Consider the following 26913-nt stretch of genomic DNA (forward strand, 5'->3'; position numbering starts at 1 on the left):
TTTTTATTTTAATCCTAACTTTATTTGGGATGATTGACATTTAAAGAAGTTTGATTTGAAACTTTGTACTTGAAATTTATTTTATCAAAGTCCTGAATGAAAAAAAAAAAGATGCAGCCTAGGATACTTTACCCAGCAAGGCTATCCTTTAAAATAGAAGGAGAGATAAAGAATTTCACAGACAAGCAAAAACTAAGAGTTTAGCAACACTAAAACCATGCTAAAAGAACTATTGAAAGTTCTACTCTAAATAGAAAAGAAGCAGGATGCTACAGAAATGAGAAACTCATAACTGGAAAGGTGGTAACTACCATGCATTACAAATAGAATAAACACAAAATTGTAAAAGAAGACATCTAAATCATTAAGAGTGGGAAAGGGAAGCAAGAAAATATAGAGGTTTTTTTTTCTTTTTTTTTAATTTGTAGATAATGTTACTCTTGATTTGCCAAAAAGAAATGGTAGCAAAAGACATTTAATGGCCATGACAACAATGTAACTCTGAAACTCCAGATCCAAAAATCTGCTCATGTATGGAGCCTGCTGGGGAGGAAGGGAATTAGAGCAGTGGGGGTGTAGTAGTACTTGGAATCTTGAGACCTGGGTATTGGGTCTTACCCTTTCCTTTCCTATATCTCCCTGGCTGTGAGGACTTGAGTACTTTTTTCTGCCTTTTAGGCTTTAGTTTCATGTATTCTATATGAATTAATGATTAGATGATCTCTAAAGTGGCCTTTGTTTCTGAAAGACTATTAATTTGTGGCTGATTTAAAATGAGTAATCTAATGGTGAATCAACTTTGATACCCCTTCCAGAGTGGAGCTAATGAGGGACACAGCTGAGCAAGAGAGAGTGTTTCTTTGTTATTCTTCAATTGGCTAAGCAGGTGGTTAGAACCAGACACCCAGGCCTCGATAGTGAAGTGGGCATATAAAAGCCCTGAAACTGTCATAAAGAATGCTATGCCCAATGAAAGCAAAGGCAGATGTTCACATAAAGTTTTTGCCGTTCATGTTTTTGTGGAGGTCCTTTTGGAGTGTGAAGTTTATTATCAATGCACAGCAGCATCTGCCTACCCATGTTGCCTTGTAATAGCAGTCTTGCAAACTATTTATAGGGTTGGAATTATTTTGTTAATAATTTTTATTGGAGTAGATGAAATGTAATATGCACCAGCTGTTACTACATTTATCATGCATCTGCCTGCCAGGGAAGGCCTCCCAGGACATCATGGATGGCCTGATTGTCAAAGAGGTTATTGTCTCGCAGGCTGTTAAAGACAAAAGGGGACTGTATTCATTTCCTATTATGATTCTAACAAATACTCTCAACTTAGTGACTTAAAACAGCACAAATGTATTATCTTAGAGTTTGGGAGGTGGTAGGTCTGGAATGAGTCTCATGGGGTTAAAATCAGTGTCAGAGCCTGGTGTTCCTTTTGGAGGCTCTAGGGGAAAAATCTGTTGCTTTGCTTATTCCAGTTTGTAGAGGCCACCTGCATTCGTTGGCTTATGTCCTCATCCTCCATCTTCAAAGCCAGGATCTTCTGTCCTCTCTGACCTCTCTTTCCAACCTTAAATATTTTCTCTGTATCTCTGACCCTCCTACACCTCTTTCTTTAAAAAGACCTTGTAATTACATTGGGCCCAGATAATCCAGGATAATCTACTCATCTCAAGATCCTTAACAATTTCTGCCCAGTACCTTTTACAATGTAAGGTAACATATTCACAGGTTCTGGGGTTAGGATGTGGACATCTCTGGAAGGGGCCATTATTCAGCATAGAGACAAACCAAGGCCCAAGAAATAAATGGCTTATCTAAGGTCACACAGCTGATTTGTGGCAGTGCCATGACTGTATCCCCGGCATCGTCATCTGCCATGTTTATGTGTCACACTGACAAAAAGAGAGGTCGGAACATGCACTAATGGAGGTGTTATTTTTATAATAAACTTGAAATGATTGAGGAATAGTATAAAATTGTCAGTTATTTTAGAGATGATAGACGTTTGTATTTTTTTAAATACATTTTAATGAGCTTTCTTAAATATTATAATTACTGCTAGGTCATGGTACCTTCTAAAGAAAAACTGACTTGCAGTGATAAAATAGCTTAACTAATGTTGGGAAATGGAAGTGCCAGGGAAGCACATGTACATATTTTTCTCTCCACTCTTCTTTCCCCTCCTTCTCTTTCTCCATGTTACAACTCTGGCCATTGCTGCCATTTTGAAAATCAGTTACAGCTGGGCAGCCAATTCAAACTTTTTAAATTAAAGAGAGTGGAACCACCAGAGGCTTATTGCCATAGGTTAAACCAAATTAGATATTTGCCATATTTCATAATGAAGCTCTCCTTATTTTGGTATTGAAATATTTTTTTAAGAATATAAGGAACTTAGTTTTAGCTCTCCCATTTTGGCTCAATAATTGCCTGTAACAATTAAAAGGGTTACAGAATTTTGGGTTTAGATGAGACTAGACATACCATCTAGCCCAATTCGTCTCTCTTTCACAGTATCCTTGGCAAGTATTTGCCATACTCCTCTCTGGCCTCAGTTTTCTCTGTCCATGACACAGGAAGGAATGATGGCTACTGTAAATTATAGGGCATATTAAGTTTGAGTTTTTGAGAGGACAGGTACATTTGAAAGTATTGTGACTTTACTGTTAAGCTCATATTCTCTAGGAATTACTCCTTGGTTCCATCTCCATTGCTGCAGAGTTTGGTGCCCCTCATCTAGAGTTTCATAGTACACTTGATTTAACCTCATCCCACACCCCACCCTCAGTGTGGTAATTATATTCCTTCCTTGAAATTCAAACCTAACTTAGTGCTGGACATACAATAGGGGCTCACTGTACTGTTGATGGATGCTGTGGATGGATGAGTGAATGATAACCATATAATCTCATAGGCATATAGAGGACACATGGATCCAAAGCCTTAATAATGATACTGAAGGGACAAGAAAAGGTTGAAGACATAGTCTCTTACCTTTATTGACATAAAATTAGTAGATTGGCTCCCCACTGCTTTGCTAACCTACTTAAAAGGAAGAAAATAGGATTAGAAATTACTTTAGAAATTTATTTTAGTAGATTCTTTAATGTGACACTGAAGACAAGTAGACATTTTCCCTTTGGATATTTATACTTAGCACTCAATGTCATCTTTTTCTGCTTATCAGTGAACACATCCTTCAGCTGCTGGTACGTTAAGTCAAGTTTCCAAGCTCCCGTCTGGCATTTGACTGGGGATCATAAAATAATTCACTCCCTCTGCTCGGTCTTGACAACCCATAGAATAATACCTTGTATATGTCAAATGCTACTTTCATTGAAAAGCTTATAATGCTTTGTATCTAGAACTAGGTTGATTCCCATATCATTCCTGACAAACAGAAAAGCAGAGCATCAACTCAGGGGTTGCTAAACATTTAGTGCACCTCAATGTGAAAAGATGATGGGGCTGGACTCTGCCATTCTTCCTGCTGAGGCATTCATCTTTAGACATTATGAAGTTAAGACTTAGAGAAATTGACCAAGATTCAGGCCAGGAAACTGCCATAGCAAGAGCCAAGGATCTCTAGGGGTGGGAAACATTAGATGGCTGTCTTTGATTTTATGACTTTTGTCCATAGCTCTTTTTATATCATTTCCCCAGCCTTCCACCCAGCCTGATTCTATAACTTCTTTTTGTTTCTAGTTCCTTCTTTCTGGGGATTGGTGAACTCAGCTTGGAATCTTTGCTCTGTGGGGAAACGGCAGTCTCCAGTGAACATTGAGACCAGTCACATGATCTTCGACCCCTTTCTGACGCCCCTTCGCATCAACACTGGGGGCAGGAAGGTAAGCAGCCATGTTACTTCCATTGTGAAGTTGAGGAAGGGAGAGATGCTGATTCTGGAAGCCAGTCGTCCAGTCCTTCATGTCTGCGATGAGTTTCTTTCCACCCAAGAGTAATATCGCAGTCTTCAGGCCTACTTCCAACAAGTATAATTATGTCTAAATCGTGCTTTTTCTGCCTACCTGGTCAAACCCTCCCTGGCAGTTGCCTGATGTCCTGCCCCTTGGTAGCCAAGAAAGGTCAGGAAACAGTGTTGCCTCCCCTGTATATCATGCTGGGAAAATTCTTCCTCTCAGAAACCCCTTTACTGTTTTTTGGGTTTTTTTAATTCCAATAAAGTAAAAAAAAAAAAATTAACAAAAGTAAAATCAAACATTTATCATCCTGGAAGGAAAAACAAATAAAAATCACAAATGATTTATAAGAAAATCAATAATTAATCTTCCTATGGTTTGCTGGCTAAGAATCCTAGCTGCACAGAGATGCTGAACTGTGCTTTAAGGTTCTCACACCAGCATCCCTGCCTCCCACTCCTTACCCTATGATGAGCTCCTTGTTAATTTGTGGAAGAGCATAATGTCCATGGGGTCTTCTCATCAGCGGAATCTAAAGTTTCTCTTGGTGGTTTATCTATACTTGGCTTGGCTACTTTTTACTGTTGAGTAGATTGTTGAAGGTGGAAAAAAACACACACAGAAAGTTGTGTTTGAAGGTGATATAGCTTTTGTGAACCAAGGAGGAATGGAAAATCATCTGTGTGCAAGAAATTGGGGTTAAAATTATGGATAACTTTTGCTGCTGTGGGCAACTGATTCTCCAGGGTTTGAGCTCCTTGGGCTCTGCTCTCTACTCTGCTTATGCAATTTGTTCACCTGAATCACCACAAGTTTGTAAGTAATCTTTTTGCCTTCTGATATATTAGAATATTTTTCTCTTATCACATAGTTTTCACCAAAAAAAGAAAAACAAAAAGAATGACTCATCAAAGTGTTGCTAGTGACTTTGACTTAGGTCACAAGGCAAGATTTAAAGGACTTTGCACATGGTTGAGACTATTTAGCTAAGTTGTGTTTGTGTACTGTTTTAAATATGACTTAGGAAGCATGTTTGTAGAAAGGTCCTATATAGCTCATGTAGTTTGTTGCTCTGATTCCATAGAAAACTAACCTACCTTACTTAATGTTTCATTTGCACTTTTACTTTTACAAACCTTAAAGGGAACTTGACTTGCAGTCTACATATACCTCCCTCCAAAAGGGTGAATCATTTAAGTCAAGTAATGAGCATGTATAGATTCACTGACCAGTATTCAAGAAGCACAAGTTGCAGTTTTGAGTATTCAGCCATTCTTTCTTTCTTGGAGACGGTGATGGAGGGAATAACTGTATTCTAGGCAAAAGGAAAAATGGTGGGGAAAAAAAAAAAAAAACACAAACTAGAAGGAAGACTGGTACCTGAATTCCAGAAATTGCCTGAAAGATGGCCAGCAAGGCTGAAGCATAGAGACCAAAGAGGATGTGGTAGGGAGATAAGAATAGAAGAAGAAGGCAGAGACCAGATCCTGAGGCCATGTTAAGGAACTGGATCTTTTTTGTAAGAGTATGGCAAGAATTTGAAACATTTTAAAGTAAATAATACATAAGGAGTTGGATGGAAAAGGAAGTAAGCTAACACAAATAACGGTTATATAAGTTTCACTTTCCATCAGACTATCATAGAAAAAAATCTTGATGTGAAAGAAATAAAATTTAAAAAAAAACTAATTTGAGCAGCTTCTCTCTAAAATTTATTGGGAAAGAAGAGAATGATAGCCTGGAGTTAAAAATCACTCAGAAGTTATATTCTTTTTTGGTGTTTTTTGTTGTTATGTGATTTAAAATATATACTTTCAATTAAGTAAAGTGTACCTGATCCAAATCAATTTTCAAATGCACTGGAGTTTTGAATTTTGGAAACATTTACTTTTGGCAAAGTAAATATTTATATCTGGCCTGGTTTGTGTTGTCAGCTGTTTGAAGAGCTGAAAACTGTCTGATGGTTTCCTTTGCATTTATGAAAGGTGGAAAATAAAATTTAGACGGTAGTAGGATAAACTAACTGGTAATAAAATGCCTAAACCTGGTAGACAATAGATAAATCATGTTTGTAATGTTCTTGAGGATAGGGTTTAATGAGTTAGACACTTATTTTGAGAGTAAGAATTCAAATCACTGACTCTGAATTTAGTTTTTCCTTGAAGAAATGCGTCTCCAACTCAAAAGGTTTAAAAACCTCCCTGAAAGACTGGGAGGTTTTGTAGAATTTGGGCAAGCTGCCATATTTTGAAATCTGACATCAACTGGGTATCAACATCTTAAATGCGTCCCAGTCATTATGTATTTTATGTCATATTTTTATCCATGAGCATTATTCTTGCTCATGTTTAATGTACCTTATTTACAAACCCTTGAAGCAGCTCTGCTGCAGTCCCTGAATGTGTAACTGTGTTGTTTGAACATATTTGACCTGGCATAGGGCTTGGATGATGAATTAGAGGCTTTTTAAAGCATGAACCAGGACTGAAATTCAATGTGAACACAAGAATACAAAGAATAGTAATAGATGAAAATAAAAACACATCGTGTTTTGGATATAAAAAATATTTATTTTACTTGAACAATATGGTTTCTTTTACCTTTTATGTTGCTTATTTGCAATGGTAAATTTTAAACGGTGTTTGTTTTTTCTTGAAGAAGAGTACTTTTTACCCAGTTGTCCATATCTGACACATAGGATTCTCATGGACAAAATCCAAAATAATTGTACTTTCAAGCAGTGCTCACTTATGGTTGGGTTGTGTAGGAATATAAGAATCCTACTTTGGGAGAAGTGTGGCCAAGATGGAGTAGGAAAACCCTGAGTTTACATCTTGCCATGGGCACACCAAAATTACAATTATTTACAGAGCAACTGTCTACAAAAATAACCTCAAGAATAGTTGAAAGACTGTCCACAACTAAAGAAGGAACTACAATGTGTTGGGTAGGAAGGGTGGAGACATGATATATAGTTAAGAAAGACACCCCTGTGTAGGCAATCACAAATGCAGAAGTTTTCCCCAGGAAGCAAAGGGGAAAAGCCCCATATTATTGGTCCTGCCCAGCTAAAGGGTCCTGCACCAGGAAGATTAGCCCTCAGGATGCCTGGCTTTGAAGGTCAGCAGGGCTTGCCTATGGGAGAGTTGGAGTGCTGTAGGAAATAGAGACTCTGCTCTTAATGGATGCATACCAAATCTCACACACTAAAGATCCAGGGAAGAAGTGGTAATTTGAAAAGAGCCTGAATCACTTGCTGATTTTGAAGAGCTTCCCAGAGAGGCAGAAGGGAACTGGGGCTCACCTTGGAGACATAGATACTGGCGGCAGCTGTTTGGGGGATCTTACTCTACCATAAGGACACTGGCACTTGCAAGCACCATTTTAGAGTTTTCATTCTATTGTATCAGTTCCAGGGTCTTAGACATCAACCAGTGGGCTAGCACCACTCTAAGAGCACCCCAGACTCCAAAATCAGCTGCCCCAGGAGCAGGTCTAGACCACCAGCAGGACAGCATCATCCCAATGACCCTCCCAGGCCGACGAAGCCAGCTGTGCTGGGACCCAGGCCAACCCACCAGAGCCAGCAGTCATCATATGAAGCAGGGCCTGGTGGCCTAGCGGGCAGAACCCAGCCCCACCTACCAGCATACCCACAGTAGTTGACCCTGCCACAAGAGAAGGGCCCACGCAGCCCACAGATGGGGCATATAGCTCTAGTTACCAATGGAGAAAGTGCTGCTGGGCCCCGTAGGACATTTCCTACATAAGGCCACTTCTCCAAAATCAGGGAATATTATGAAATTTTCTATATAAAGAGAAATAAACACAGAGAGTAGTCAAAATGGGGAGACAGAGAAATATGTACAAGAAAGGAATAAGACAAAACTGTAGGAAAAAAATTAAACAAAATGGAGATAAGCAATCTACCCAATAAAGTTTTCAAGGTAATAATCAAGATGCTTAATGAATTCAGGAGAAGAATGGAGGAACACACTACTGAAAAGTGTAACAGAGTTAGGAGATATAAAAACGAACCAAACCAAGCTGAAGAATACAATAATTGAAATTTTAAAATATACTATACTTCAATAAAAAAGATAAAAATCACAGTGGAAGGAATCACAATAGATTAAATGATACAGAGGAACAGATCAGCAAACTGGAAGAGAGCAGTGGGAATCACTCTAGCTGAAAAGAAAAGAGGGAAAATAAAGAATTTTATAAAATGAAAATAGTTTAATAGATCTCTGAGACAACATCAAGCACAATAATATTCATATTACAGAGGTCTTAGAGGAGAAAAGAGGAAGAAAGGGACAGAGAACTTATTTGAAAACATAGTAGCTGAAAACTTCCATAACCTGCAAAAGGACACAGATATCCAGGTCAAGAAGCACAGAGAGTCTCAAAGAAAATGAAGACAAAAAGGGCCACACCAAGACATTGCAATTAAAATAGCAAAAATTAAAGATAAATACAGAATATTAAAAGCAGTAAGAGAAAAGCAACTAGTTATGTACAAGGAGCACCCCATAAGTGTATCAGTGGTTTTTCAGCAGAAACCTTACAGGCTAGAAGGGAATGGCACAATATATTCAAAGTGATTAAAGGAGAAAATCTACAACCAAGAATACTCTACCTAACAAAGCTATAATTCAAATTTGAAGGAGATAATGAGTTTTAGAGACAAGAAAAACTAAGAGAGTTCAGCACCACTAAATGGCTTTATACGAAATTTTAAAGGGACTTATCTAAGCAAAAAGAAAAGGTCACAACTAGAAATATGAAAAATGTACAAGGAAAAATCTCATTGGAAAAGGCAAATATGCAGTAAAAGTAATAAATCAACCACTTATAAAGCTAGTAGAAAGGTTAAAAAACAAATGTAGTAAAATTATACCCACAATAAATAGTTAAGGAATACACAAAAGAGAAAGATGTAAAATATTAAACATTGTGGGGGAGGTGAAAAATACAGAATTGTTACAATACGTTTGAGCTTAGGAGACTATCAATTTTAAATAATCATATATTGCTATATATAAACCTTATGGTAATCACAAACCAAAAATCAATAACAGACACACACAAAAGAGAAAGGAATCCAAAAGTAGCACTAAAGATAGTCATCAAATCACAAGGAAAGAGAGCAAAAGAAGAAAGGAACAAAAAAAGGACTACACAAGACAATGCCAAAACAACTAATGGTGATAAGCACACACTTATCAATAATTACTTTAAATGTAAATGGACTAAATGTCCCAATCCAAAGACAGAGTGAGTAAACAAATAAAAAACAAGACCCATATATATGGTGCCTACAAGAGACCTACTTCAGATTTAAAAACATACACTGACTGAAAATGAGGGATGGGAAAGTTATTCCATGCAAAAGGAAATGAAAAGAAAACAGGAATGGCAACAGACAAAGTAGAGTTTAAAACAAAGACTGTAACAAGAGGCAAAGAAAGATATTATGTGATGATCAAGGGAAAAATCAATGAAGATGAAACAAAGATAAATAGAAAAACTGACAGTAACTCAACAATAAGGAACTTTAACAACCCCACTGACATCATGATAGATCATCCAGATAGGAAATCAGTAAGGAAACACTAGCCTTAAACAACACATTACATAAGACAGTACAAACAGATATATACAAAACATTTCATCTAAAAGCAGCATAATACACATTCTCTTCAGATGTATATGGAACATTATCCATGATAGATCACATACAAGGCCACAAAACAAATCTCAATAAATTTAAGAAGTTTTAAATTATATCAAGTATCATTTCTGATCACAAGGGTTTGAGACTACAAATCAACTACAAGGAAAAACTGCAAAAAACACAAACATGAGGAGTCTAAACAATACAGTACTGAACAACCAATGAGAAATCAAAGAATAAATTTAAAAAGTACCTAAAGACACATGAAAATGGAAACACGTGGTCTAAAATCTATGAGACACAACAAAAGCAGTTCTAAGAGGGAAATTTATAGTGATACAGGCCTCCCTCAGGAAACAAGAAAAATCTCAAATACACAATCTATCCTTACACTTAAAGGAATTACAAAAAGAACAAACAAAATCCAAGGTTACTTGGAAAGAAATAATAAAGACCAGAGCAGAAATAAACAAAAAGGACACTTTAAAAAATAATAGAAAAGGTCAACAAAATTGAGAACTAGTTCTTAGAAAAGATAAACAAAACTGATAAACTTTAGCAAGACTCCAAGAAAATAGAGGAGCCAAACCAATAAAATCAGAAATGTAAGAGAAGAAGTTATAACTAATACCACAGAAATACAAAGACTCATGAGAGAGCATTGTGGACAATTATATGACAAAAAAATCGACAATGTAGAAGTCGTGGATAAATTCCTAGAAACTTGCAGTCTCCCAAGATGGAATTAGGAAGAAACAGAACATATGAACAGACCAATTATCAGTAATGAAATTGAATCAGTAATGAAAAACTCCTAACAAGCAGAAGTCCAGAACTAGATGGCTTCACAAGCCATTCTACCAAACATTTAAAGAACAGTTAACAATTCTACCAAACATTTAAAGAATAGTTAACAATTATCTTCTCCAACTATTTCAAAAATTGAAGAGACAGGAAGTCTTTTGAACTCACTCTATGAGGACACCATCACCCTGATACCAAAACCAGAAACCACAAAATAGATTATTACAATCCAATGTCACTGATGAGATAAGATGCAAAAATCCTCAACAAAATATTAGCAAATCAAATTCAACAATTATTAAAAAAGGTCACACAACATGATCAAGTGAGTTCTGCCCCAAGGATGCAAGGATGCAAGGATGGTCCAATATCTGCAAATTGATTAATGTGATACACCACATTAACAAAGTGAAGAATAAAAAATCAAATGACTAACTCAATGGGTGCAGGAAAAGCTTTTGACAAAATTCAACATCCATCTACGATTAAAAAAAAACCCTCTCAGCAAAGTGTAGAGGGAATATACCTCAACATAATAAGGGCCATATATGACAAGCCCACAGTTAACATCACACTCAGTGGTGAAAAGCTGAAAGCATTTCCTTTAAGGTCAGGAACAAGACAAGAATGCCTTTTCTCACCACTTTTATTCAATACAATATTGGAAATTCTAGCCACAGCAATTAAACAAGAAAAAGAAATAAAAAGCATACAAATTGGAAGGGAAGAAGTAAAACTGTCACTATTTGCTGACGAAGTGATACTATATAGAGACAATCCTAAAGACACCAACAAAAAATATGAGAACTAATAAGTGAATTTAGTAGAGTTCCAGGATACACCATCAATGTACAGAAATCTGTTGCATTTGTCTACACTAACAAGAAACTACCATAAAGAGAAATTTTTTTAAATCTCATTTAAAATTGCCTCAAAAAATAAAATACCTAAGAATAAATTAACCAAGAGAGTGTATGACCTGTACATGGAATACTGTAAGACATTGACTTAATCCACTGAAGATGACACAAACAAATGGAAAGATATACCATGTTTATGGAGTGGGAGAAGAATTAATATTGTTATAATGACCATACTACCTAAGCAATCTACAGATTCAGTGCAATCCCTACCAAAATACCAATGTCATTTTTTTCACAGAACCAGAACAAATAATTCTAAAATTTGTATGGAAACACAGAAGACCTCAAATAGCCAAAACAATCTTGAGAAAGAAGAACAAAGCAGGAGGTATCACACTCCTTAATTTCTACCTATCATACAAAGTTACAGTAATCAAAGCAGTGTATTTCTGGCACAAAAACAGACACATAAATCAATGGAATAGAATAGAGAGCCCAAAAATAAATCCATGCACCTATAGTCAAGTAATCTATGACAAAAGTAGGCAAGAATATACAATGGAGTAAAAATATCTTCTTCAATAAATGATGTTAGGAAATTTGGATAGCTCCATACAAAAGAATCCAGGTAGACTGCTTTCTCACACCAAATACAAAAATAAACTCAAATTGGATCAAATACTTAAATGTAATAACAGAAACTATAAAACACCTAGAAGAAAACATAAGCAGTATACTCTTTGACACTGGCCTCATCAATGTATCTTTTTGGGTATGTCTCCTCAGGGAAGGGAAACAAACACAAAAATAAACAAGTGGGACTACAGCAAATTAAAAAGCTTTTGCATAGTGAAGAAAAACATCAACAAAACAAAAAGTCTGTGCACTGAATGGGAGAAGATAGTTGCATATGCTATATCTGATAAGGGTTAATATCCACAACATACAAAGAACTTACAGAATTCACCATCAAAAAATCTGACAATCCAATTTTTACAAAATGGGCAAAGGACCTGAATAGACATTCTTCCCAAGAAGACATACAAATGGCCAAGAGACACATAAAAGGATGGTCGACATCACTAATCATCAGGCAAATGCAAATCAAAAACCACAATTCCACTTCTGGGTATTTTTCTAAAGAAAACCAAAACACTAATCTGAAAAGATATATGCACCTCTATGTTCATTGCAGCATTATTTACAATAACCAAGATATTGAAGCAATCTGTTTATTGATGAATGGATAAAGAATATGTGATATATATCTACAATGGAAAGCCATAAAAAGCATGAAGTCTTGCCATTTGCAACACTGATGGACCTAGAGGTTATTAAGCAAAGTGAAATAAGTCAGAGGAAGACAAATGCCATATGATTTCACTTATCTGTGGCATCTAAAAAACAAAACAAATGACCAAACCAAGACACATGGATACAGAGAACAAACTGGTGGTTACCAGAGAACAAACAGGTTGGGGGATGAGAGGGAGATTCAAGGTACAAAATTCCATTTACAAAATAAATGAGTCATGAGATGAAATGTATAGCATGAAAAATATAGTCAATGATATTTTAATATCTTTGTATGGTGACCAATGATAACTAGACATATCATGGTGATTATTTTTAATGTATTGAAATATCAAATCAATATGTTGTACTCCTGGAACTAATACAATGTAGGTTTATTATATCTCAATTGAAAAAAAGTGTGTGACACCAGGAGGAAATGCATCAAAATCCTAATGATGTTTGTCTCTGGGGGGTGATGATTATAGGTGATAGTTTATTTTTGCTTTATGCTTTTATGTATTTCTTGTTGTCTGCATTGAAGATGCATTTCTTGTAAAATTAGAAATAAAACAATAAATGTCACTAACAAAATTTAAAGCTAAAATGAAAAGAAGTTAAATGGTAGTTACTGATTTAAATAACTATTTTGGGATAATTATGAAATAAGGAAACAGTGAAATTATTAATTATTAAATCAGTCATATTGACATTAATTTTTAATAGGGTAAAGAAGTTGATTTTTTCAAACCAGGCTTTAAGGGAGTGCTAAAATACTAGCTTGCATTGGAAAAGTAAGTGGAATGAAATAATTGTTTGCAGGAGGGTTTTTAAAATATTAGATAGTCTGGCTCCACATGTGGAAGATGGAAGAAAATGTAAACATAGATCCAATTTGTTATCTAAATATGTTGTGATTATTTTTATTGGATAACTGATACTAAATTTTCACAGGTAAGTGTACTTGCTCATTAATGGTCTTTACATACCATTGGTCTTTTCACACTGAAGTTCTGGTATGGAAATTGTATGTATAGTTTTCTTGTGTATTTGTGGGATAGAGTAGCTCTTTAAAAGCCAGTGAAGAAGTGAATGCAGTTCTTACGCATCTCTATTTTGTAGTTTGATAAATTTCTCGACTTTCCATATTGATAATACCCTTTCTCAGAAGGAAGTGATAAAGGGCCTCTCTATTTGGATCTAATTCTACTAATAAGGTAAAACTCAGGGGGAAAGTGGATATGTTATCCTGAGGTGGGAAGCCCCATAAAAAGACCAGCAGGACCCCCAAGCAGGGCCACTACTCTTGTGCGGGCACCATCCCGTTCCCTGGCCCAGAGGCTTTATCTCACTTTTCCCTCTGAAACGGCTTACTTACCCCTAAAATTCTATTGGTTCCCTGAGCTCACTTCTGATTGGTTGTTTCTTTCACTCCTGGTTGGTTATTACTCTCACTTCTGATTGATCCATTTGTAGTACTTCATTTGCATGGAGCTCACTCCTGATTGGTTATTTCTCTCACTCCTGATTGGTCTATTTCTACAAAGCTTGTTCCTGGTTGGTCAACTTCTGTTATACTTTATTTGCATATGATGTTGCAAAGTGTAAAACTGGCAGCCTATAAAGGCCTGTGTAAACCGACAGACAGGGTACAGAGCTTAGAGTGTTAACTCCTGTGGGCTTGCTGGCATAATAAACCTGAGTTCTCCAACTCTGTGAGTGCTGCTTGGTCTCTCGCCTGGATCCAGGTTGTTGTCACAACTAAGCTACAACACCGAGCTATAACACATTTTTCTGCAACAATCCTAGAAAATATGGCAGCCAAGGCCAAAAAAAAAAAAAAAAAGCTAAATGTTGTCAAACATGGATCCTAAGCCTTCACAAGACAGGCAGAGCTTTGAAATGTCATAGCTGAAATAGTTATGATCTCATTGCCTCATGGAAGATAACTCTGGAAGATCGACGAGAAACTCTTAAAAGTTAAGTTATGGTAATGCAATTACAAATGATCATACTAGGAAAGGAACTAGCAGGAGCTAAAGATATGGATGTGGTTGCACAGGGAGTTTTGGCTAGAAATATTTTAAAGTCACATATAAGAGATATGAGAGAAAGAGTTTATACCCAAGGAGAAGGACCAAAGATAAATAATCTGTAAAAATAGTTTCAGAGAGAATAAGGTCCAGAATAAATTGATACTTACAGAAGGAGAAGGTCTTTTAAAGTTCTGGTTAGAAGAAGTAGGAGGTTTAAGACAGTGAAGACCTTCATTTGGGGGAGGAAAGATGTCCATAGATGTTCTGCTTTGGGTTTGAATTTTTAGGTGCCACTGATCACCTAGATTCAAAAGTTCTAACCTTTCTAAACTTCAGTTTCTTCACTTTTCAAAGGGTGATCATAATAGTATTCATCTTGCAAGGTTGTGGTAGAGTAATTACATGAAATAATGCACCTATTAGTCAGGTTATAATGTCATTAAGCTAGTGACTGGCAAAAAAGAAAATGCTCTACAATTGTTAGCTACTGTTGTAGTCCACCCGGGCTACTATGACAAACTACCACAGACTGGGTAACTTATAATGAATGGAAAATTATTTCTCACAGTTTTGGAGGGTGGAAGTCCAAACTCAAGTTACTGGCACAGTTGCATTCTGATGAAGGCCCTCTTCCTGGCTCACAGCTAGTGCCTTCTTGTTGTGCACTCATATGGTGAAAGGGGCTAAGGAGCTCTGTGGGGCTTCTTTTACAAGGACACTAATCCCAGTCAAGAGGTTTTCTAACCTTTATGACCGAATCATCTCCCCAAAGCCCCATCTTCTAATAATACCACCTCAGGGATTAGGATTTCAATATATGAATTTGGCGAGACACAAACATTCACCCCATAGTAGCTACCATCAGAGATGTTGCTGTTAGTGAGAAAACACTTAACTCCTACTTGAGTTTCTCTGACAAAGTGATTAATACTCACATTTGAATCAATAACATATGCTGAGAGGTGAAGTGATTGCATTTCTTTGGGTGACAGAATTAGAATTCAGAATCACCTTGCCAGTCTCCCCAATGCAAAGGGCTGAAATTCAGTAGGCATATAAAGGTAAAATTTTCCTTCCAGGTATATGTTTATAAAATGCTACACAGATTCAGGCTGGGCTAATTATTTGTTGTAAAATCACTTCATGTAAAAATGTAGCAGAAGTTAATGGATAATGTGCTCACTGTGAGTAAACAGCACAGGGAAGATACCAACCTAATTATACAGGACGTAAGATACCATGCCCTTGATAAGTGAGGCCGTTGTCCTGAAGTAACCATCATTAGGAAGACAGTATCTGGGGTCAGTCAGATCCCTCAGTACTGACAGTTAGATTCATTAATGGAAAAGACATCAGCAAAGTGAAGCAAAGAAGGAGAGAACTAAAGTGGTGTTGAGAAGAACTAGATGTTCTTTGTTGAGTTTTATCTGTCTGAAAGAAAAATATTTTAAGGTGTAATACAGGGCCTTCTTATTATACCTGTCCTGTGCAGCCTCAGACGTGGAGAACTACGCCTGGTGTTTGGAAGTGGCTTAGACTAGACTTCAGTTCAAAATAAGAATTCAAGCTGTGTGAAACATGAGTGACCTCCATGTGTTTCGTTGAGAATCCCATCACAAAAAGCACTCTGACAGGCACTGAAGCCACTCGAGATTGTAGAACAAGCTCAAGCATCAAACAAGATCCTTGACTTGACCTGGAAATCCCCTTCCAAACTAGAAATTCTTTTATAAGAATAGTGGTTAGACAGGACACGTGGAATATATTTGTTTGAGGATTTAACTAGGATATAAACCCCTCTAAACGAAAACTGCTTTCAAACTTTGGTCTGGAAGAAACGCATTCTCCTCTTCTCCTCTATCAAAATTATTCCTCAAAGTTTTGGATACAGGACTCTTTCTCCTTCAGGATATTTTTCTCTGAGTAGCTAGAATGGAGGATTCAGGGTAAAATAAATGTTACAAGAAAGGACTTTGATTAAAAATTTTTGAAATGAGACCTAGATAATTGCGTTTATGCTCAGAGCAGAGCTGCTCGCAGGTAGTGGAGCGTTTCAGTGTATAGCACTGAAAAGTGATGAAAGTTAAGCAAAATGAGAAAGACTAAAATGCTGTGTTCTAAACTTGGAAATAGATTCAGAGTAAAGGTGTTCTGTTGTCAGTATCACATTCTCATCAGGTTCTCAGGCATGGTTGCCTGGCTAAGATCTGGGCTGAGAATTATTATTCACTGTCTCAGCAGTTCTTTGTAATGGGTACCGCTTGACAACACCCAGAAAATCAGTGCAGACAAGTCTCCCAAAGAAACACCTGGATGCTGAATTTAGTTTTTTATAACTGTATCTAGATCATATTCTGGTGAATATTTTTAAAAAATTGCTTTCCTTCCCTGTTTCTTGTTCTTTTGCTCTCTCTCTCCTTCTCCCTCCTCTTCTCCATCTCTTGGATTTCCTCTCCCCTCTTCACCTTTCCCTATACCTCTGTTCTCCCGTGCCTTTCTTCCCTCCTTTCTCCTGGTCCTAAGTACATATGACTGAGGAACTTGTGTCCTCTCTCTTCTGCATCACAATGGTATGGGCTTTCCCCTTTCATACATTTTAGAGGAATTGAAAATTGTATAATTTTGGTGACAATACTTAAATGAGAGAAAATTCAAGTTATCTGAGAACCAAACAATTTTTTATACAAGAATACAGAGACTTAACTGGAGGTGTTTACTGAATTTATAGGCAGATGCATTTCTAGAAGGAAGATTTTTCTCCAGTAATCTCATGAATTAAGTATCTGTCAGCTGGTCCCACCTGGTTTTCTGGTTACTTAACTCCACAGATAAAACTAACAGGCATTTTACAAATTAACCATTCTTTCAAAAATAGACAATAAAACAACTTATTCACATACACTGCTTACAACTCAGGTTTCTTGCTACCCAACTAAACATGGGGGAGAAGAGAAGGACAAAAGGAAAATAGTGACCTAATTTTTACAGACTCCTTCCCAGCTAGCCTCATCTCTCAAGCATTCCAGAATAAATCAAGAAGATAAAACTGACAGGGCACCTGGATGACACAGAAACAGCCACATACCCAAGAGAAGTTCTGAAATTTTGATATTAAAAATCTGGTATCAATTGTGCATTTTCTCCAAGAAGGATCTAAAATTGGGCAGCCTACTCTGTGTAAACCTGATCATGTGGCTGGATAAACCAGCAAAGCTCTCCCTGTATGAACTTTTAGAGGCCTTGAGTCCTTTTAAAGGTCTGTCATTGCCTAGAACCAAGTATTTTTGGTCTGAAAATAAAAATAAAAATAAATTGCCGTATCACTTCAGGAAAAAAAATGAATAGATTCTGTCTGAAGAACTTAAGAAAATGCTAATTTTCTTTAAGCTCTGTCTTCTGAAACAAAAGAACTAGATTAAAACTAGAATCAAAAATATGATTTGGGGAGTCTATACATCATAAACAATTTGAACATTTGAGCAATTATCAGACTTAATTTTTCCTTTTGAAAATTTAATGTCATATAGTGACAACTTTATTAATGTTGCATGAAGGACAAAGAATAACTAAAACAACCAGTCCATTTCTTTCCAGTATCTCATATTTTTATCATTTTAGAATGCAGGTGTTCTGATTCCTTGTTCGATGTATACTACAGCCAAGATCCAAGCAGTCTGTAATGTTAAGATTAGCCATTTCATCTTCCCACTTCTCCCACTTTCCTGCCCTAAAATTGCAGTTATTAGGCCTAAAAGTCTAGAGATCTAAAGTAAAGCGTGATGATTAATGTTAATAATACTATGCTGAGTACTGGAAATTTGCTAAGAAAGAATTTCAGGTGCTGTCACCACTAAAAAAAAAAAAAAGGTAACTATAGGAGAAGATGGATATGTTAATTAGCTTGACTATAATGATAATTACACCATGTATATGCACATCAAATCATCATGGTGTACACATTAAATACACATAATTTTTATTAAAAAGATAAATATGAAACTTTTAAAAAGATTAGCTAGTTCAGCCTAACATCTATTTAGTAATTTGTCTATTTAGTAATGTGTTTCAGTTTGTTAATGTTAACATTGCCCCCTTAATGTGATGAGCAGATTATTTTCCTGTTTTTAACTCAGATCTTCTTCAGATGTGATATTTAATATATTTAGTCAGTTCCAGCCCTTAGCCCTGAAACACACGTGCTCTGACCATACACAAACCATATTTACATATGATATCATTTTTACCAATAAGTGAACGCATACACACCTACACAGCATGGTGTGTAGTATTCAGTACAGTTCTATTAAATTAACAGCATCTCACCTGCCTGAAAATGTCTTTTCCCATCTTTGTAGCACAAATATACTTCACATCACAAAGAACAGAGATTTTTATTAATTTGTGTTTTCCTCTAAAATATATAGAAAATATTTACTTTTAATTGAGAGAAAGCTACTCTTCTTTCACTTTTTAGACAAGTCGCTATTTTTATTAATTTCTCAATATGAGCAAAAGGCATTCCTTGTGCTGTGAAGAGAAGGGATACACATTACGTACAGCATGTTGCTGCTTAGTGCTCGTTTGTTAGGTAGTCTTGAACATAGAAATCAACTCAGTGTTTGATGACTCCTCAGTTATTTATTTTGAGCTTGAGGAACTCTGATAGAAAAAGATTTTGGCAAAATAATCAGTTCAGAATAAGTGTTGCATCACCTTTTCAGAGTCTGATGCTCTCCAATCCTAGGCTTAGAGCCTGAAGTAGAGATTCCTATGCAAATAATTTGCTGAGGAAGTGTTCTCAAGTGAAAGCTGCAAAAGAATGGGGGAAGCAGGGTAAGGGGAAATGTTCAGTAAAGGAATGGGTCCAACTGGAGTCCAACTGGAGCCTGATCCCTCAGGGAACTCGAGTGCTGTCAGTCCCCCAGCTATCCCTGGGGATAGGGAAGCAGCCTGAACTGAGTCTAACCTCCTGGCATCCCCAGGCAAGGCAGCTCTTCACTGAGGTGGACGAGAGGACCTGGCTCACACTGGCTTTCAAGGGCCCATCTTGCTCATCTCTTCCCATCTTTGCATTCAGTGACACCAAGCTGATAACTTGAAATTCACTATGGTAGGAATGTTTACACCACAGAAATCTAGAAATGCTACACACCAGGAGAGCTGGTTGATAAACACTTAATAGTACATCACTGTTCTTACAGGCCAGGGGCAATTCCCAGGAGGAAGGTGAATTGATTGCAACCAATGCTCAAGGAAGCTAAAAGACCATCCACTGACCCAAAAAAGGGGGCTGGGATGGGTTGACAACAGCATCTGTTATGGCTAGTGTAGAAAAGAAAGTTTTAGATTTGTTACAAATACTTACATTGGAAATGACTCTAGTGACCATATTTTGGCCTCCTGAAGCATCATTCAAACTGAGTGGCCTGTGCCCTGTACGCAGCTGCCACTAACTGGGGAGGTGGGGGGAAGCACAGAAGTGATTATGTGGGACTCTGACTTCCTTAAGCTTCACCCAAATTCCTCTCTTAATACACCTTTTTTACTTGCTTGCCTCCTACAAGGCTACATTTCTCCTAATCACATCTTTGCAGAGGTAAGGTTGGCATATGGACATAGCCTATGCCTTGGCGATCATAAAGCAGTGTTCTCAAATTATTTTCCAGTTTTAGCCATCACTACTCCAGAACCAGGGATGTCTAAGGCTATTTCACAACCCTAGCCTCACTGCAGCTTCTCGTCAGTGACACCATGTTTCCAGCAGCATTGTAGTCACTGCATGCAACACTTTAAACCCATGCTGGGAAGCATACTGGAAAGTCCAATGAGAAGAAATAAGGAGGAGCTTGTAGACTTTTCCAGATGATTCTTGAAATTCAATGCATTGCCTTTTAATGATTATTTCACAGTTTATGAATCCAAAAGGTAAAATTAAAAAAAAAAAAAAAACTGAATAGGAGTGAGAAAATAGCCCTGTGCCAGGCAGTTTTGAGTCCATGCTATTCAATCAATTCAACGTATTACTAGCATTTTTCTCAAGAGTGTAATATGCGACAACTGCCAGGCTTTCCTTTTCTGATTACAAAAAGGATAAATACTGGAGTGAGCCATATTTCAGCACTGCAGGGGTATAAAAAATGAACTGCTCAAAACGGCCCAGGAGGAATGAATAGCAATAAGACATCAGTGTCATCTGTATACTGATTTGTGATGAATTTCCAAAAGGCTTAATGGTATGATGCTATGATCTATAGGGGCTCCCTGAAAGTTAATAACTGTAAGTTACCCACTTAGATGACTGTAATGGGTGAAAAGTGATCACAGATAATATATGAATAGGTGACTTCTCTGATATAGTCAAACTACTCTGTGTGTTCCATATTGCTACCGTGCGTGATTAGAAATATAAAATTAAAAAGATTGTGAAGACGAAAGAAGGTCAAGTGTTACACAAACACCGATAATTACACTTTTGGTAAGGCCTTTAATCTGTCCTTTCATAGACTGAGACACATATGGCTGAAAGGAAAAGTGTGTGTGTTGACCACTTTTAAGAGGTGAATTAACAACAGTCAAGCCCCTTGATCCAGATTCAAGTGGGAGCAACAAAACCTGGATGATCTTACTGTCCTTGCCAATTACCAGTGGTCTGGCATTTCCCCCATAGATTTTGTGCTTAAAGCATCAATAGATATGAGGCATAGGCTCTTGAATAACAGTGACCCCTTTCAACCTTCAGTCTGGGTTTCTTTGGCCCACTAATTTTTATGGCTATGGTGACAGCTTCTGGAGTGCAGCAAAGTACATGGCACAAAGAAAGCACTTGATAAACGTTTACTAAGTGAATTGATAAATAGATGAGTTAAAAAATGCCCCAGATCCTGGAATTACAGATAGATGAGAATAGAGAAAGTTATAAATATAGCAAGTACCTACCACATCCATTTATACATGCATATTTTATGGTTTTAATTCCCCAAACAACCCAAGATGGTCAGTTTTACAGACCAGGAAACTGAAATGTACAGTTGTTAAATAATTTACCTAGAGTCACAGGGACAACAAGAAAAAAAGCTGAGTTTCAACCTTAGGTTGTCTGACTACAACAGTGCTCTTTTCTAGAATATTGTGGTGGAGTAAAAACAGAAGGGGAGATGTTTTTAATTTGTATCAAGGGTTTAGGAAGAAGAGAGCATGAGATCAGAAGAGTCTTGACCTTCAGCCAGTTTCCTTCTCTTTTACATAATTTGAAAGGGCGAGGGAAAGTGGTGCCTTATACCATGTTCTCACCATGGTCAGGCTGTTAATTTGTCTCTGCAGCCTGCTTGTTTTGGCTCTAGCATCATACACATTTTATCCTTGGAAGTGGTGCTATAGGCCTGCCTTGTTATCTGGCTGCCACTCTTCCCTGGCAAGGTGGCAAAGCACATATTAAATGCTGTTTCTGAATAGGTAATTTTCCATATAAAATGGGCACTTTGCTACCTAAAATGCCCAAGGTACTTATTGTCATCACTGCATCAGGTCTGGCAGCTATAGAGATAGAGGAAAGACCTACAGATTTTATTTCTAGGATACAAATATGGGTGCTTTCTCTCTGTATAGAGTGGCAGTGTTTTCTATGTTTCCTCTGTCTTCTCTCTCTTCTGCTGTCTTTTACTCTGTGGTGAGGACACACTTTGGTGTTTCTACATCTGGACTATTCCCCTGAAGACATGAATTGTACTGTGGAAATCCTGGTATGCATATTTCCAAGTTCTGCAGAGCTCAGCGTAGATCAAGAAAAACTTTCAAAGTCATGAGCCTCAAAGGACTGGCCAGCGTTAAACACTGTCCCTGTTTCTCCTAGATAGTCATCCTTTAAGTCACTTCATATAATGTGCATAATTTAACAAGGAAGCTGACATATCCCTGCCATTCATTCCTCAGACTGCTTTAAGTTTTCTGTGGATAATGATGATGATAATGGATAGAAATTTTAGGTTTGTTCTTCTCCACATCCAGCGTTAAGACTGAAAGGAATTCAAAGGCGACCTCAAGTTGTCAAATCACACCAGGAAAAGTCCAGTCAAATCAAAGGCTTGCAACTCCCATGGTAGCCCAGCCTCCCCACTCACAAGCATTGCTGGGAGCTGACCCCAGCCGCCTGGACCCCTCCTTTCTGCATGTCCTGGGGTGACACATGCTTCCTGGGACCGTGAAGTGTGAAGGTGAGGTCACTTGTGCTTCTCTGACCCACCATTACTCTACATTTATTTTATATACATTGCTGAAACATGGTTCCATTACTCTCATCCTTGCAGTGGTATTTCTCCAAAGCAAGTAAAGGTCTTTTTCCCAAGCTTGAATGGTCTGACCTTGAAAGGACTTCACCATTTTTTTTGAGCATCTCAGAAAATAGCATGGCTTTTCCAATATCATAGGAGCCTCTAACAAAAAGTTTAAAACAAGATCCTGAGGACTTGCCTGGGAGCCATTTGAGTGACCATTCCTCGTGGGAATCAGAATCACTTCTCTCAGTCACCAACAAAAGAACACCTCACCCAAGACATTTGTTTTTAGAGTTTCTTCCTTAGAGTGATTCACCCAGCCTCTAATCCCTCAATTACCAAAAATTGGTACATTTTCTTTCCCTGCTTTTCTTGAGATTCTCACTCTCAGTTCTAAAGTTCCCTTTGCTGATTTCCTGAGAATGCCCTGAAACTTTATGTAAATGGGCTCTTAGAGGCTAGAATCAATACCCTCGGGATTCTAGAGGGATATGCAAATTAAATTAGTTTGTACAGTTGGTCCTTGATATTCCTGGGTGGATGGTTGTATTCATTGAACTATGCCATTTTATATTAAGGAAATTGAGCATCCGCACATTTTGTTATCCATGGGGACTCCTGGAACCAAGGGACAACTGTGCTTAACTCCCTGTGCACAAGAAATTCCTCCCCCACCATCTTGCCAATTGAGGGGAAGCCTTTCTTTATAAGTGGATGCCTTCCACTCTGCCCCTAAGCTTCTACCTGTCCCTTTCTATAAAGGCTATACAAAGTCACAGAGTTGAGCTTTTCCTCCTATAATTGCTCCTCTTGTAATAGAGGACATCTCTATTCATCCCTAGAACAGACTGGTGAGCTAGTGAATTTTTTAAACGTTATTAATGTGAATGCAGCATTATTAGAATGTACTTTGAGTTTTAGAAGGATATTTTATCCTTTTGTTACCAAGGCTTTTCAAAAGATAAAATATACATTATACTGCATGGAATATATGAAAACTCAGTAAAATATGATAATGTTGCTTCACGTGCTTTTCTCTTGGGTATGATATCAGAAAGATGTTTTCCTCTGACAGTCTCTTATAATGGATGAAAATATTTCCTCTCATTGCATGCACAGTGCAGGTTTTGAGGCATATTATTGAAGTCATGTAATCTGCCTCTGAAATACTGGTATTTGAAAAGCAAATTTAAGGCTTAGGACGTTTTTGCTTTATGATCACTGACATTGATGTTAGTAAACTCTTTCACTAGCTATGAAGAAAAGAAATGGCAGGCAAGCCCCACCCCCCCCAACTATCATTTGCTTTTTAGTGACTATACCATATGGAGCACAGTAAATAAACTATGAAGGTAGCAGGAGGCAAAGAAAAAAGAAATGTATTGGACTCTGACAGTCCTTAAGCAAGTTACTTTATCTCCTTGAACCTGTTTCCTAATCTATAAAGTGAAGTTAACATTAAAGAATTATGGTGAGGGTTCAAGATCAAGGTGGTGGAGTGGAAAGATGCTAGACTCACTTCCCTCAGGAACACATTGAAACTACAACTATGACCCTCACTGAAGCTGACCTGGGAACTATCAGAACAAATCTTCTTCAGTCAAGGCTGTAAAGAAAGATCAACTTGGAGTCTGGTAAGAGGGGTGGAAAAGCAATCCAGTCAGGACCCACATCCCTACCAGGTGACACAGAAGAGGAGGGGAATATCACAGACTCAGGGATCCTGTCTAGGGAGCAAGAAGTTTAAGCTGCATACCAGGCACCCCAGCCCTAGGATCTGACACCAGGAATATGAGCCCCTTTAGCTAGTTTGAAAACCAGTGGTGCTCACCAGAAGGCTGTAAGGAACTGAGACTCCTATCTCAAAAAGAGACCCAAACCAAGACATATCATAGTTAAAATGGCAAAAGTTAAAAACAAAGAGAGAATTCTAAAAACAGCAAGAGAAGAGTTATGTATAAGGGAACCCCAATAGACAATGCGCTAACATTTCAGAAGAAATTTTGCAGGCCAGTAGGGAGTGGCATGATGTATATAAAATGCTCAAAGGGAAAGCCCTAAAATGTAGGATGCTCTACCCAGCAAGATTACCATTTAGAATTGAAGGAAAGATAAAGAGCTTCCCAGAAAAGCAAAACCGAAGAGAGTTCATCAATACTTAACCCACAGTACAAGAAATGTTAAAGGTTAAATTAAATGTTTAAGTTTAAAGGAAAAGGCTACAATAAGAATTAAGAAATTATAGAAAGGGAAAAATCCTACTAGCAAAGGCAAATACATAGTAAGGGCAATTTGGTCAACCATTTAAATAAGCTAGCCCAAAGATTAAAAGACAAAAATTATTTTAAAAACTGTAATTACAATAAACAGTTAAGGGATGATATGAAGATGTAAAATAAGATATTAAAGCCTCAAAACATGGAGGAGGAGTAAACAAGTAGAGCTTTTAGAATGTGTTTAAACTTAAATTACTATCAGTTTAAAATAAGTAGATGTAATTTTAGGTCAATATATATGAACTTCATAGTTACCACAAATCAAAGACCTACAATAAATGTATCAAAACTAGAGGCAAAGGAACACAAGCATAACACTAAATGAAATTATCAAACCACAAGGGAAGAGACTAAAAGAAGAAGAAAAGAACAGAGAAGAACTACAAAACAACCAGAAGACAAATAACAAAATGACAATAACTAAATACCTATCAATAATCACATTAAGTGCCAGTGGACTACATGCCACAATCAAAAGACACAGGGTGATTGATTGGATTAAAAAATACCCAAGACCCAACTATATGCTGCCTACAAGAGACACACTTCAGGACTAAAGACACAAAGACTGAAAATAAGGCTCAGAAAAGATAATCTATTTTTTAGAGAAAGGGAAACAAAAAGATATCTGGGTTAGCAATACTTATATCAGACAAAGTAGACTTTACAACAAAGCTTATAATAAAAGACAAAGAAGGGCACTATATAATGATAAAGGGATCAAATAAAATTAGTGAACATAATGTTCTTAAACACATATGCACTTAATATAAGAGCAACTAAAAAATAATACAATAATTGTAGGGGGCTTTAACACCACACTTACATCAATGGACAGATGCTCCAGACAGAAAATCAATAAAGAAACAGTAGCCTTAAATGACACATTAGATGATTTGGATTTAATAGATATGTACAGGACCTTCCATCTAAAAATAACAGAATACACACTCTTTTCAAATGCACATAGAACTTTCTCCAGAATAGATCACATGCTCAGTCACAAAATGAGTCTCAACAAATTTAAGATGATAGAAATTGCACCTAGCATTTTTTCTACCACAATGGTATGAAACTAAAAATCAATTACAGGAAGCAAAGTAGAAGAAACGCAAACACCTGGAGACTAAACAACATGTTACTATGAACCAATGAGTCAATGAAGAATTCAAAGAGGAAATCAGAAAATACTGTGAGACCAATGAAAATAAAAACACAACTTCCCAAAATCTATGGGGCATAGAGGGGTTGAGACAAGACAGGGGAGTAGAGAGGCTCACAGCTCACCCTCTCCCACAAATACCAAGAATTAATCTACAAACCCACTGAATTGCATGGAACACCTACTGAACTCTGACAAAGTGTCACTTGCTTCAAAATACAGGGAGACTCTCATAATATACAGTAAGAAAAAAAGAGAAAAGAAAAAATCAGTATAGGACTGGTCCTGCAAGGAGGGAGTAGCATAGGAGAAAAGCACCATCACACTAGGACACCTCCTCTCCAGTCAGGAGGTCAGCAGGGACAGAAGTGGAGCTTCCAAGGCCCAGAGGAGAAAGAAGCAACCACTTGGCAGACAGAACTAAGATAAACTGACACAGAGGGTCCCTGTCATCCCCAGCTCTGTACACAACACAGAAGGAACAAGCTGGAACTAGCTACTGGAGACGAATGAGGAGCCTAGGCAAAGGGCTGGGACCCATTTCACAGAGGCAGCCTCAAGGGACCAGAGGGCAGTCTGAGCTCTGGCTGGGGGATGTGTGCA

The 26913-nt window shown here is 37.3% G+C and overlaps 1 protein-coding gene across 4 annotated transcripts in view; it reads left to right on the forward strand.

Annotated features, from left to right (window-relative positions):
• The window catches only part of CA10 (carbonic anhydrase 10), a 531376-nt gene that overhangs the window by 218335 nt on the left and 286128 nt on the right, over positions 1 to 26913 (forward strand). For all 4 annotated transcript variants that reach the window (XM_010955755.3, XM_045517201.2, XM_045517200.2 and 1 more), the window contains one exon: positions 3712 to 3854. In XM_010955755.3, coding sequence (XP_010954057.1) covers positions 3712 to 3854 — 143 coding nt within the window. The remainder of the gene's footprint in view (positions 1 to 3711; positions 3855 to 26913) is intronic.

The sequence above is a fragment of the Camelus bactrianus genome, chromosome 16 (genome assembly GCF_048773025.1).
Source record: "Camelus bactrianus isolate YW-2024 breed Bactrian camel chromosome 16, ASM4877302v1, whole genome shotgun sequence".
NCBI classification, from domain to species: Eukaryota; Metazoa; Chordata; class Mammalia; order Artiodactyla; family Camelidae; genus Camelus; species Camelus bactrianus.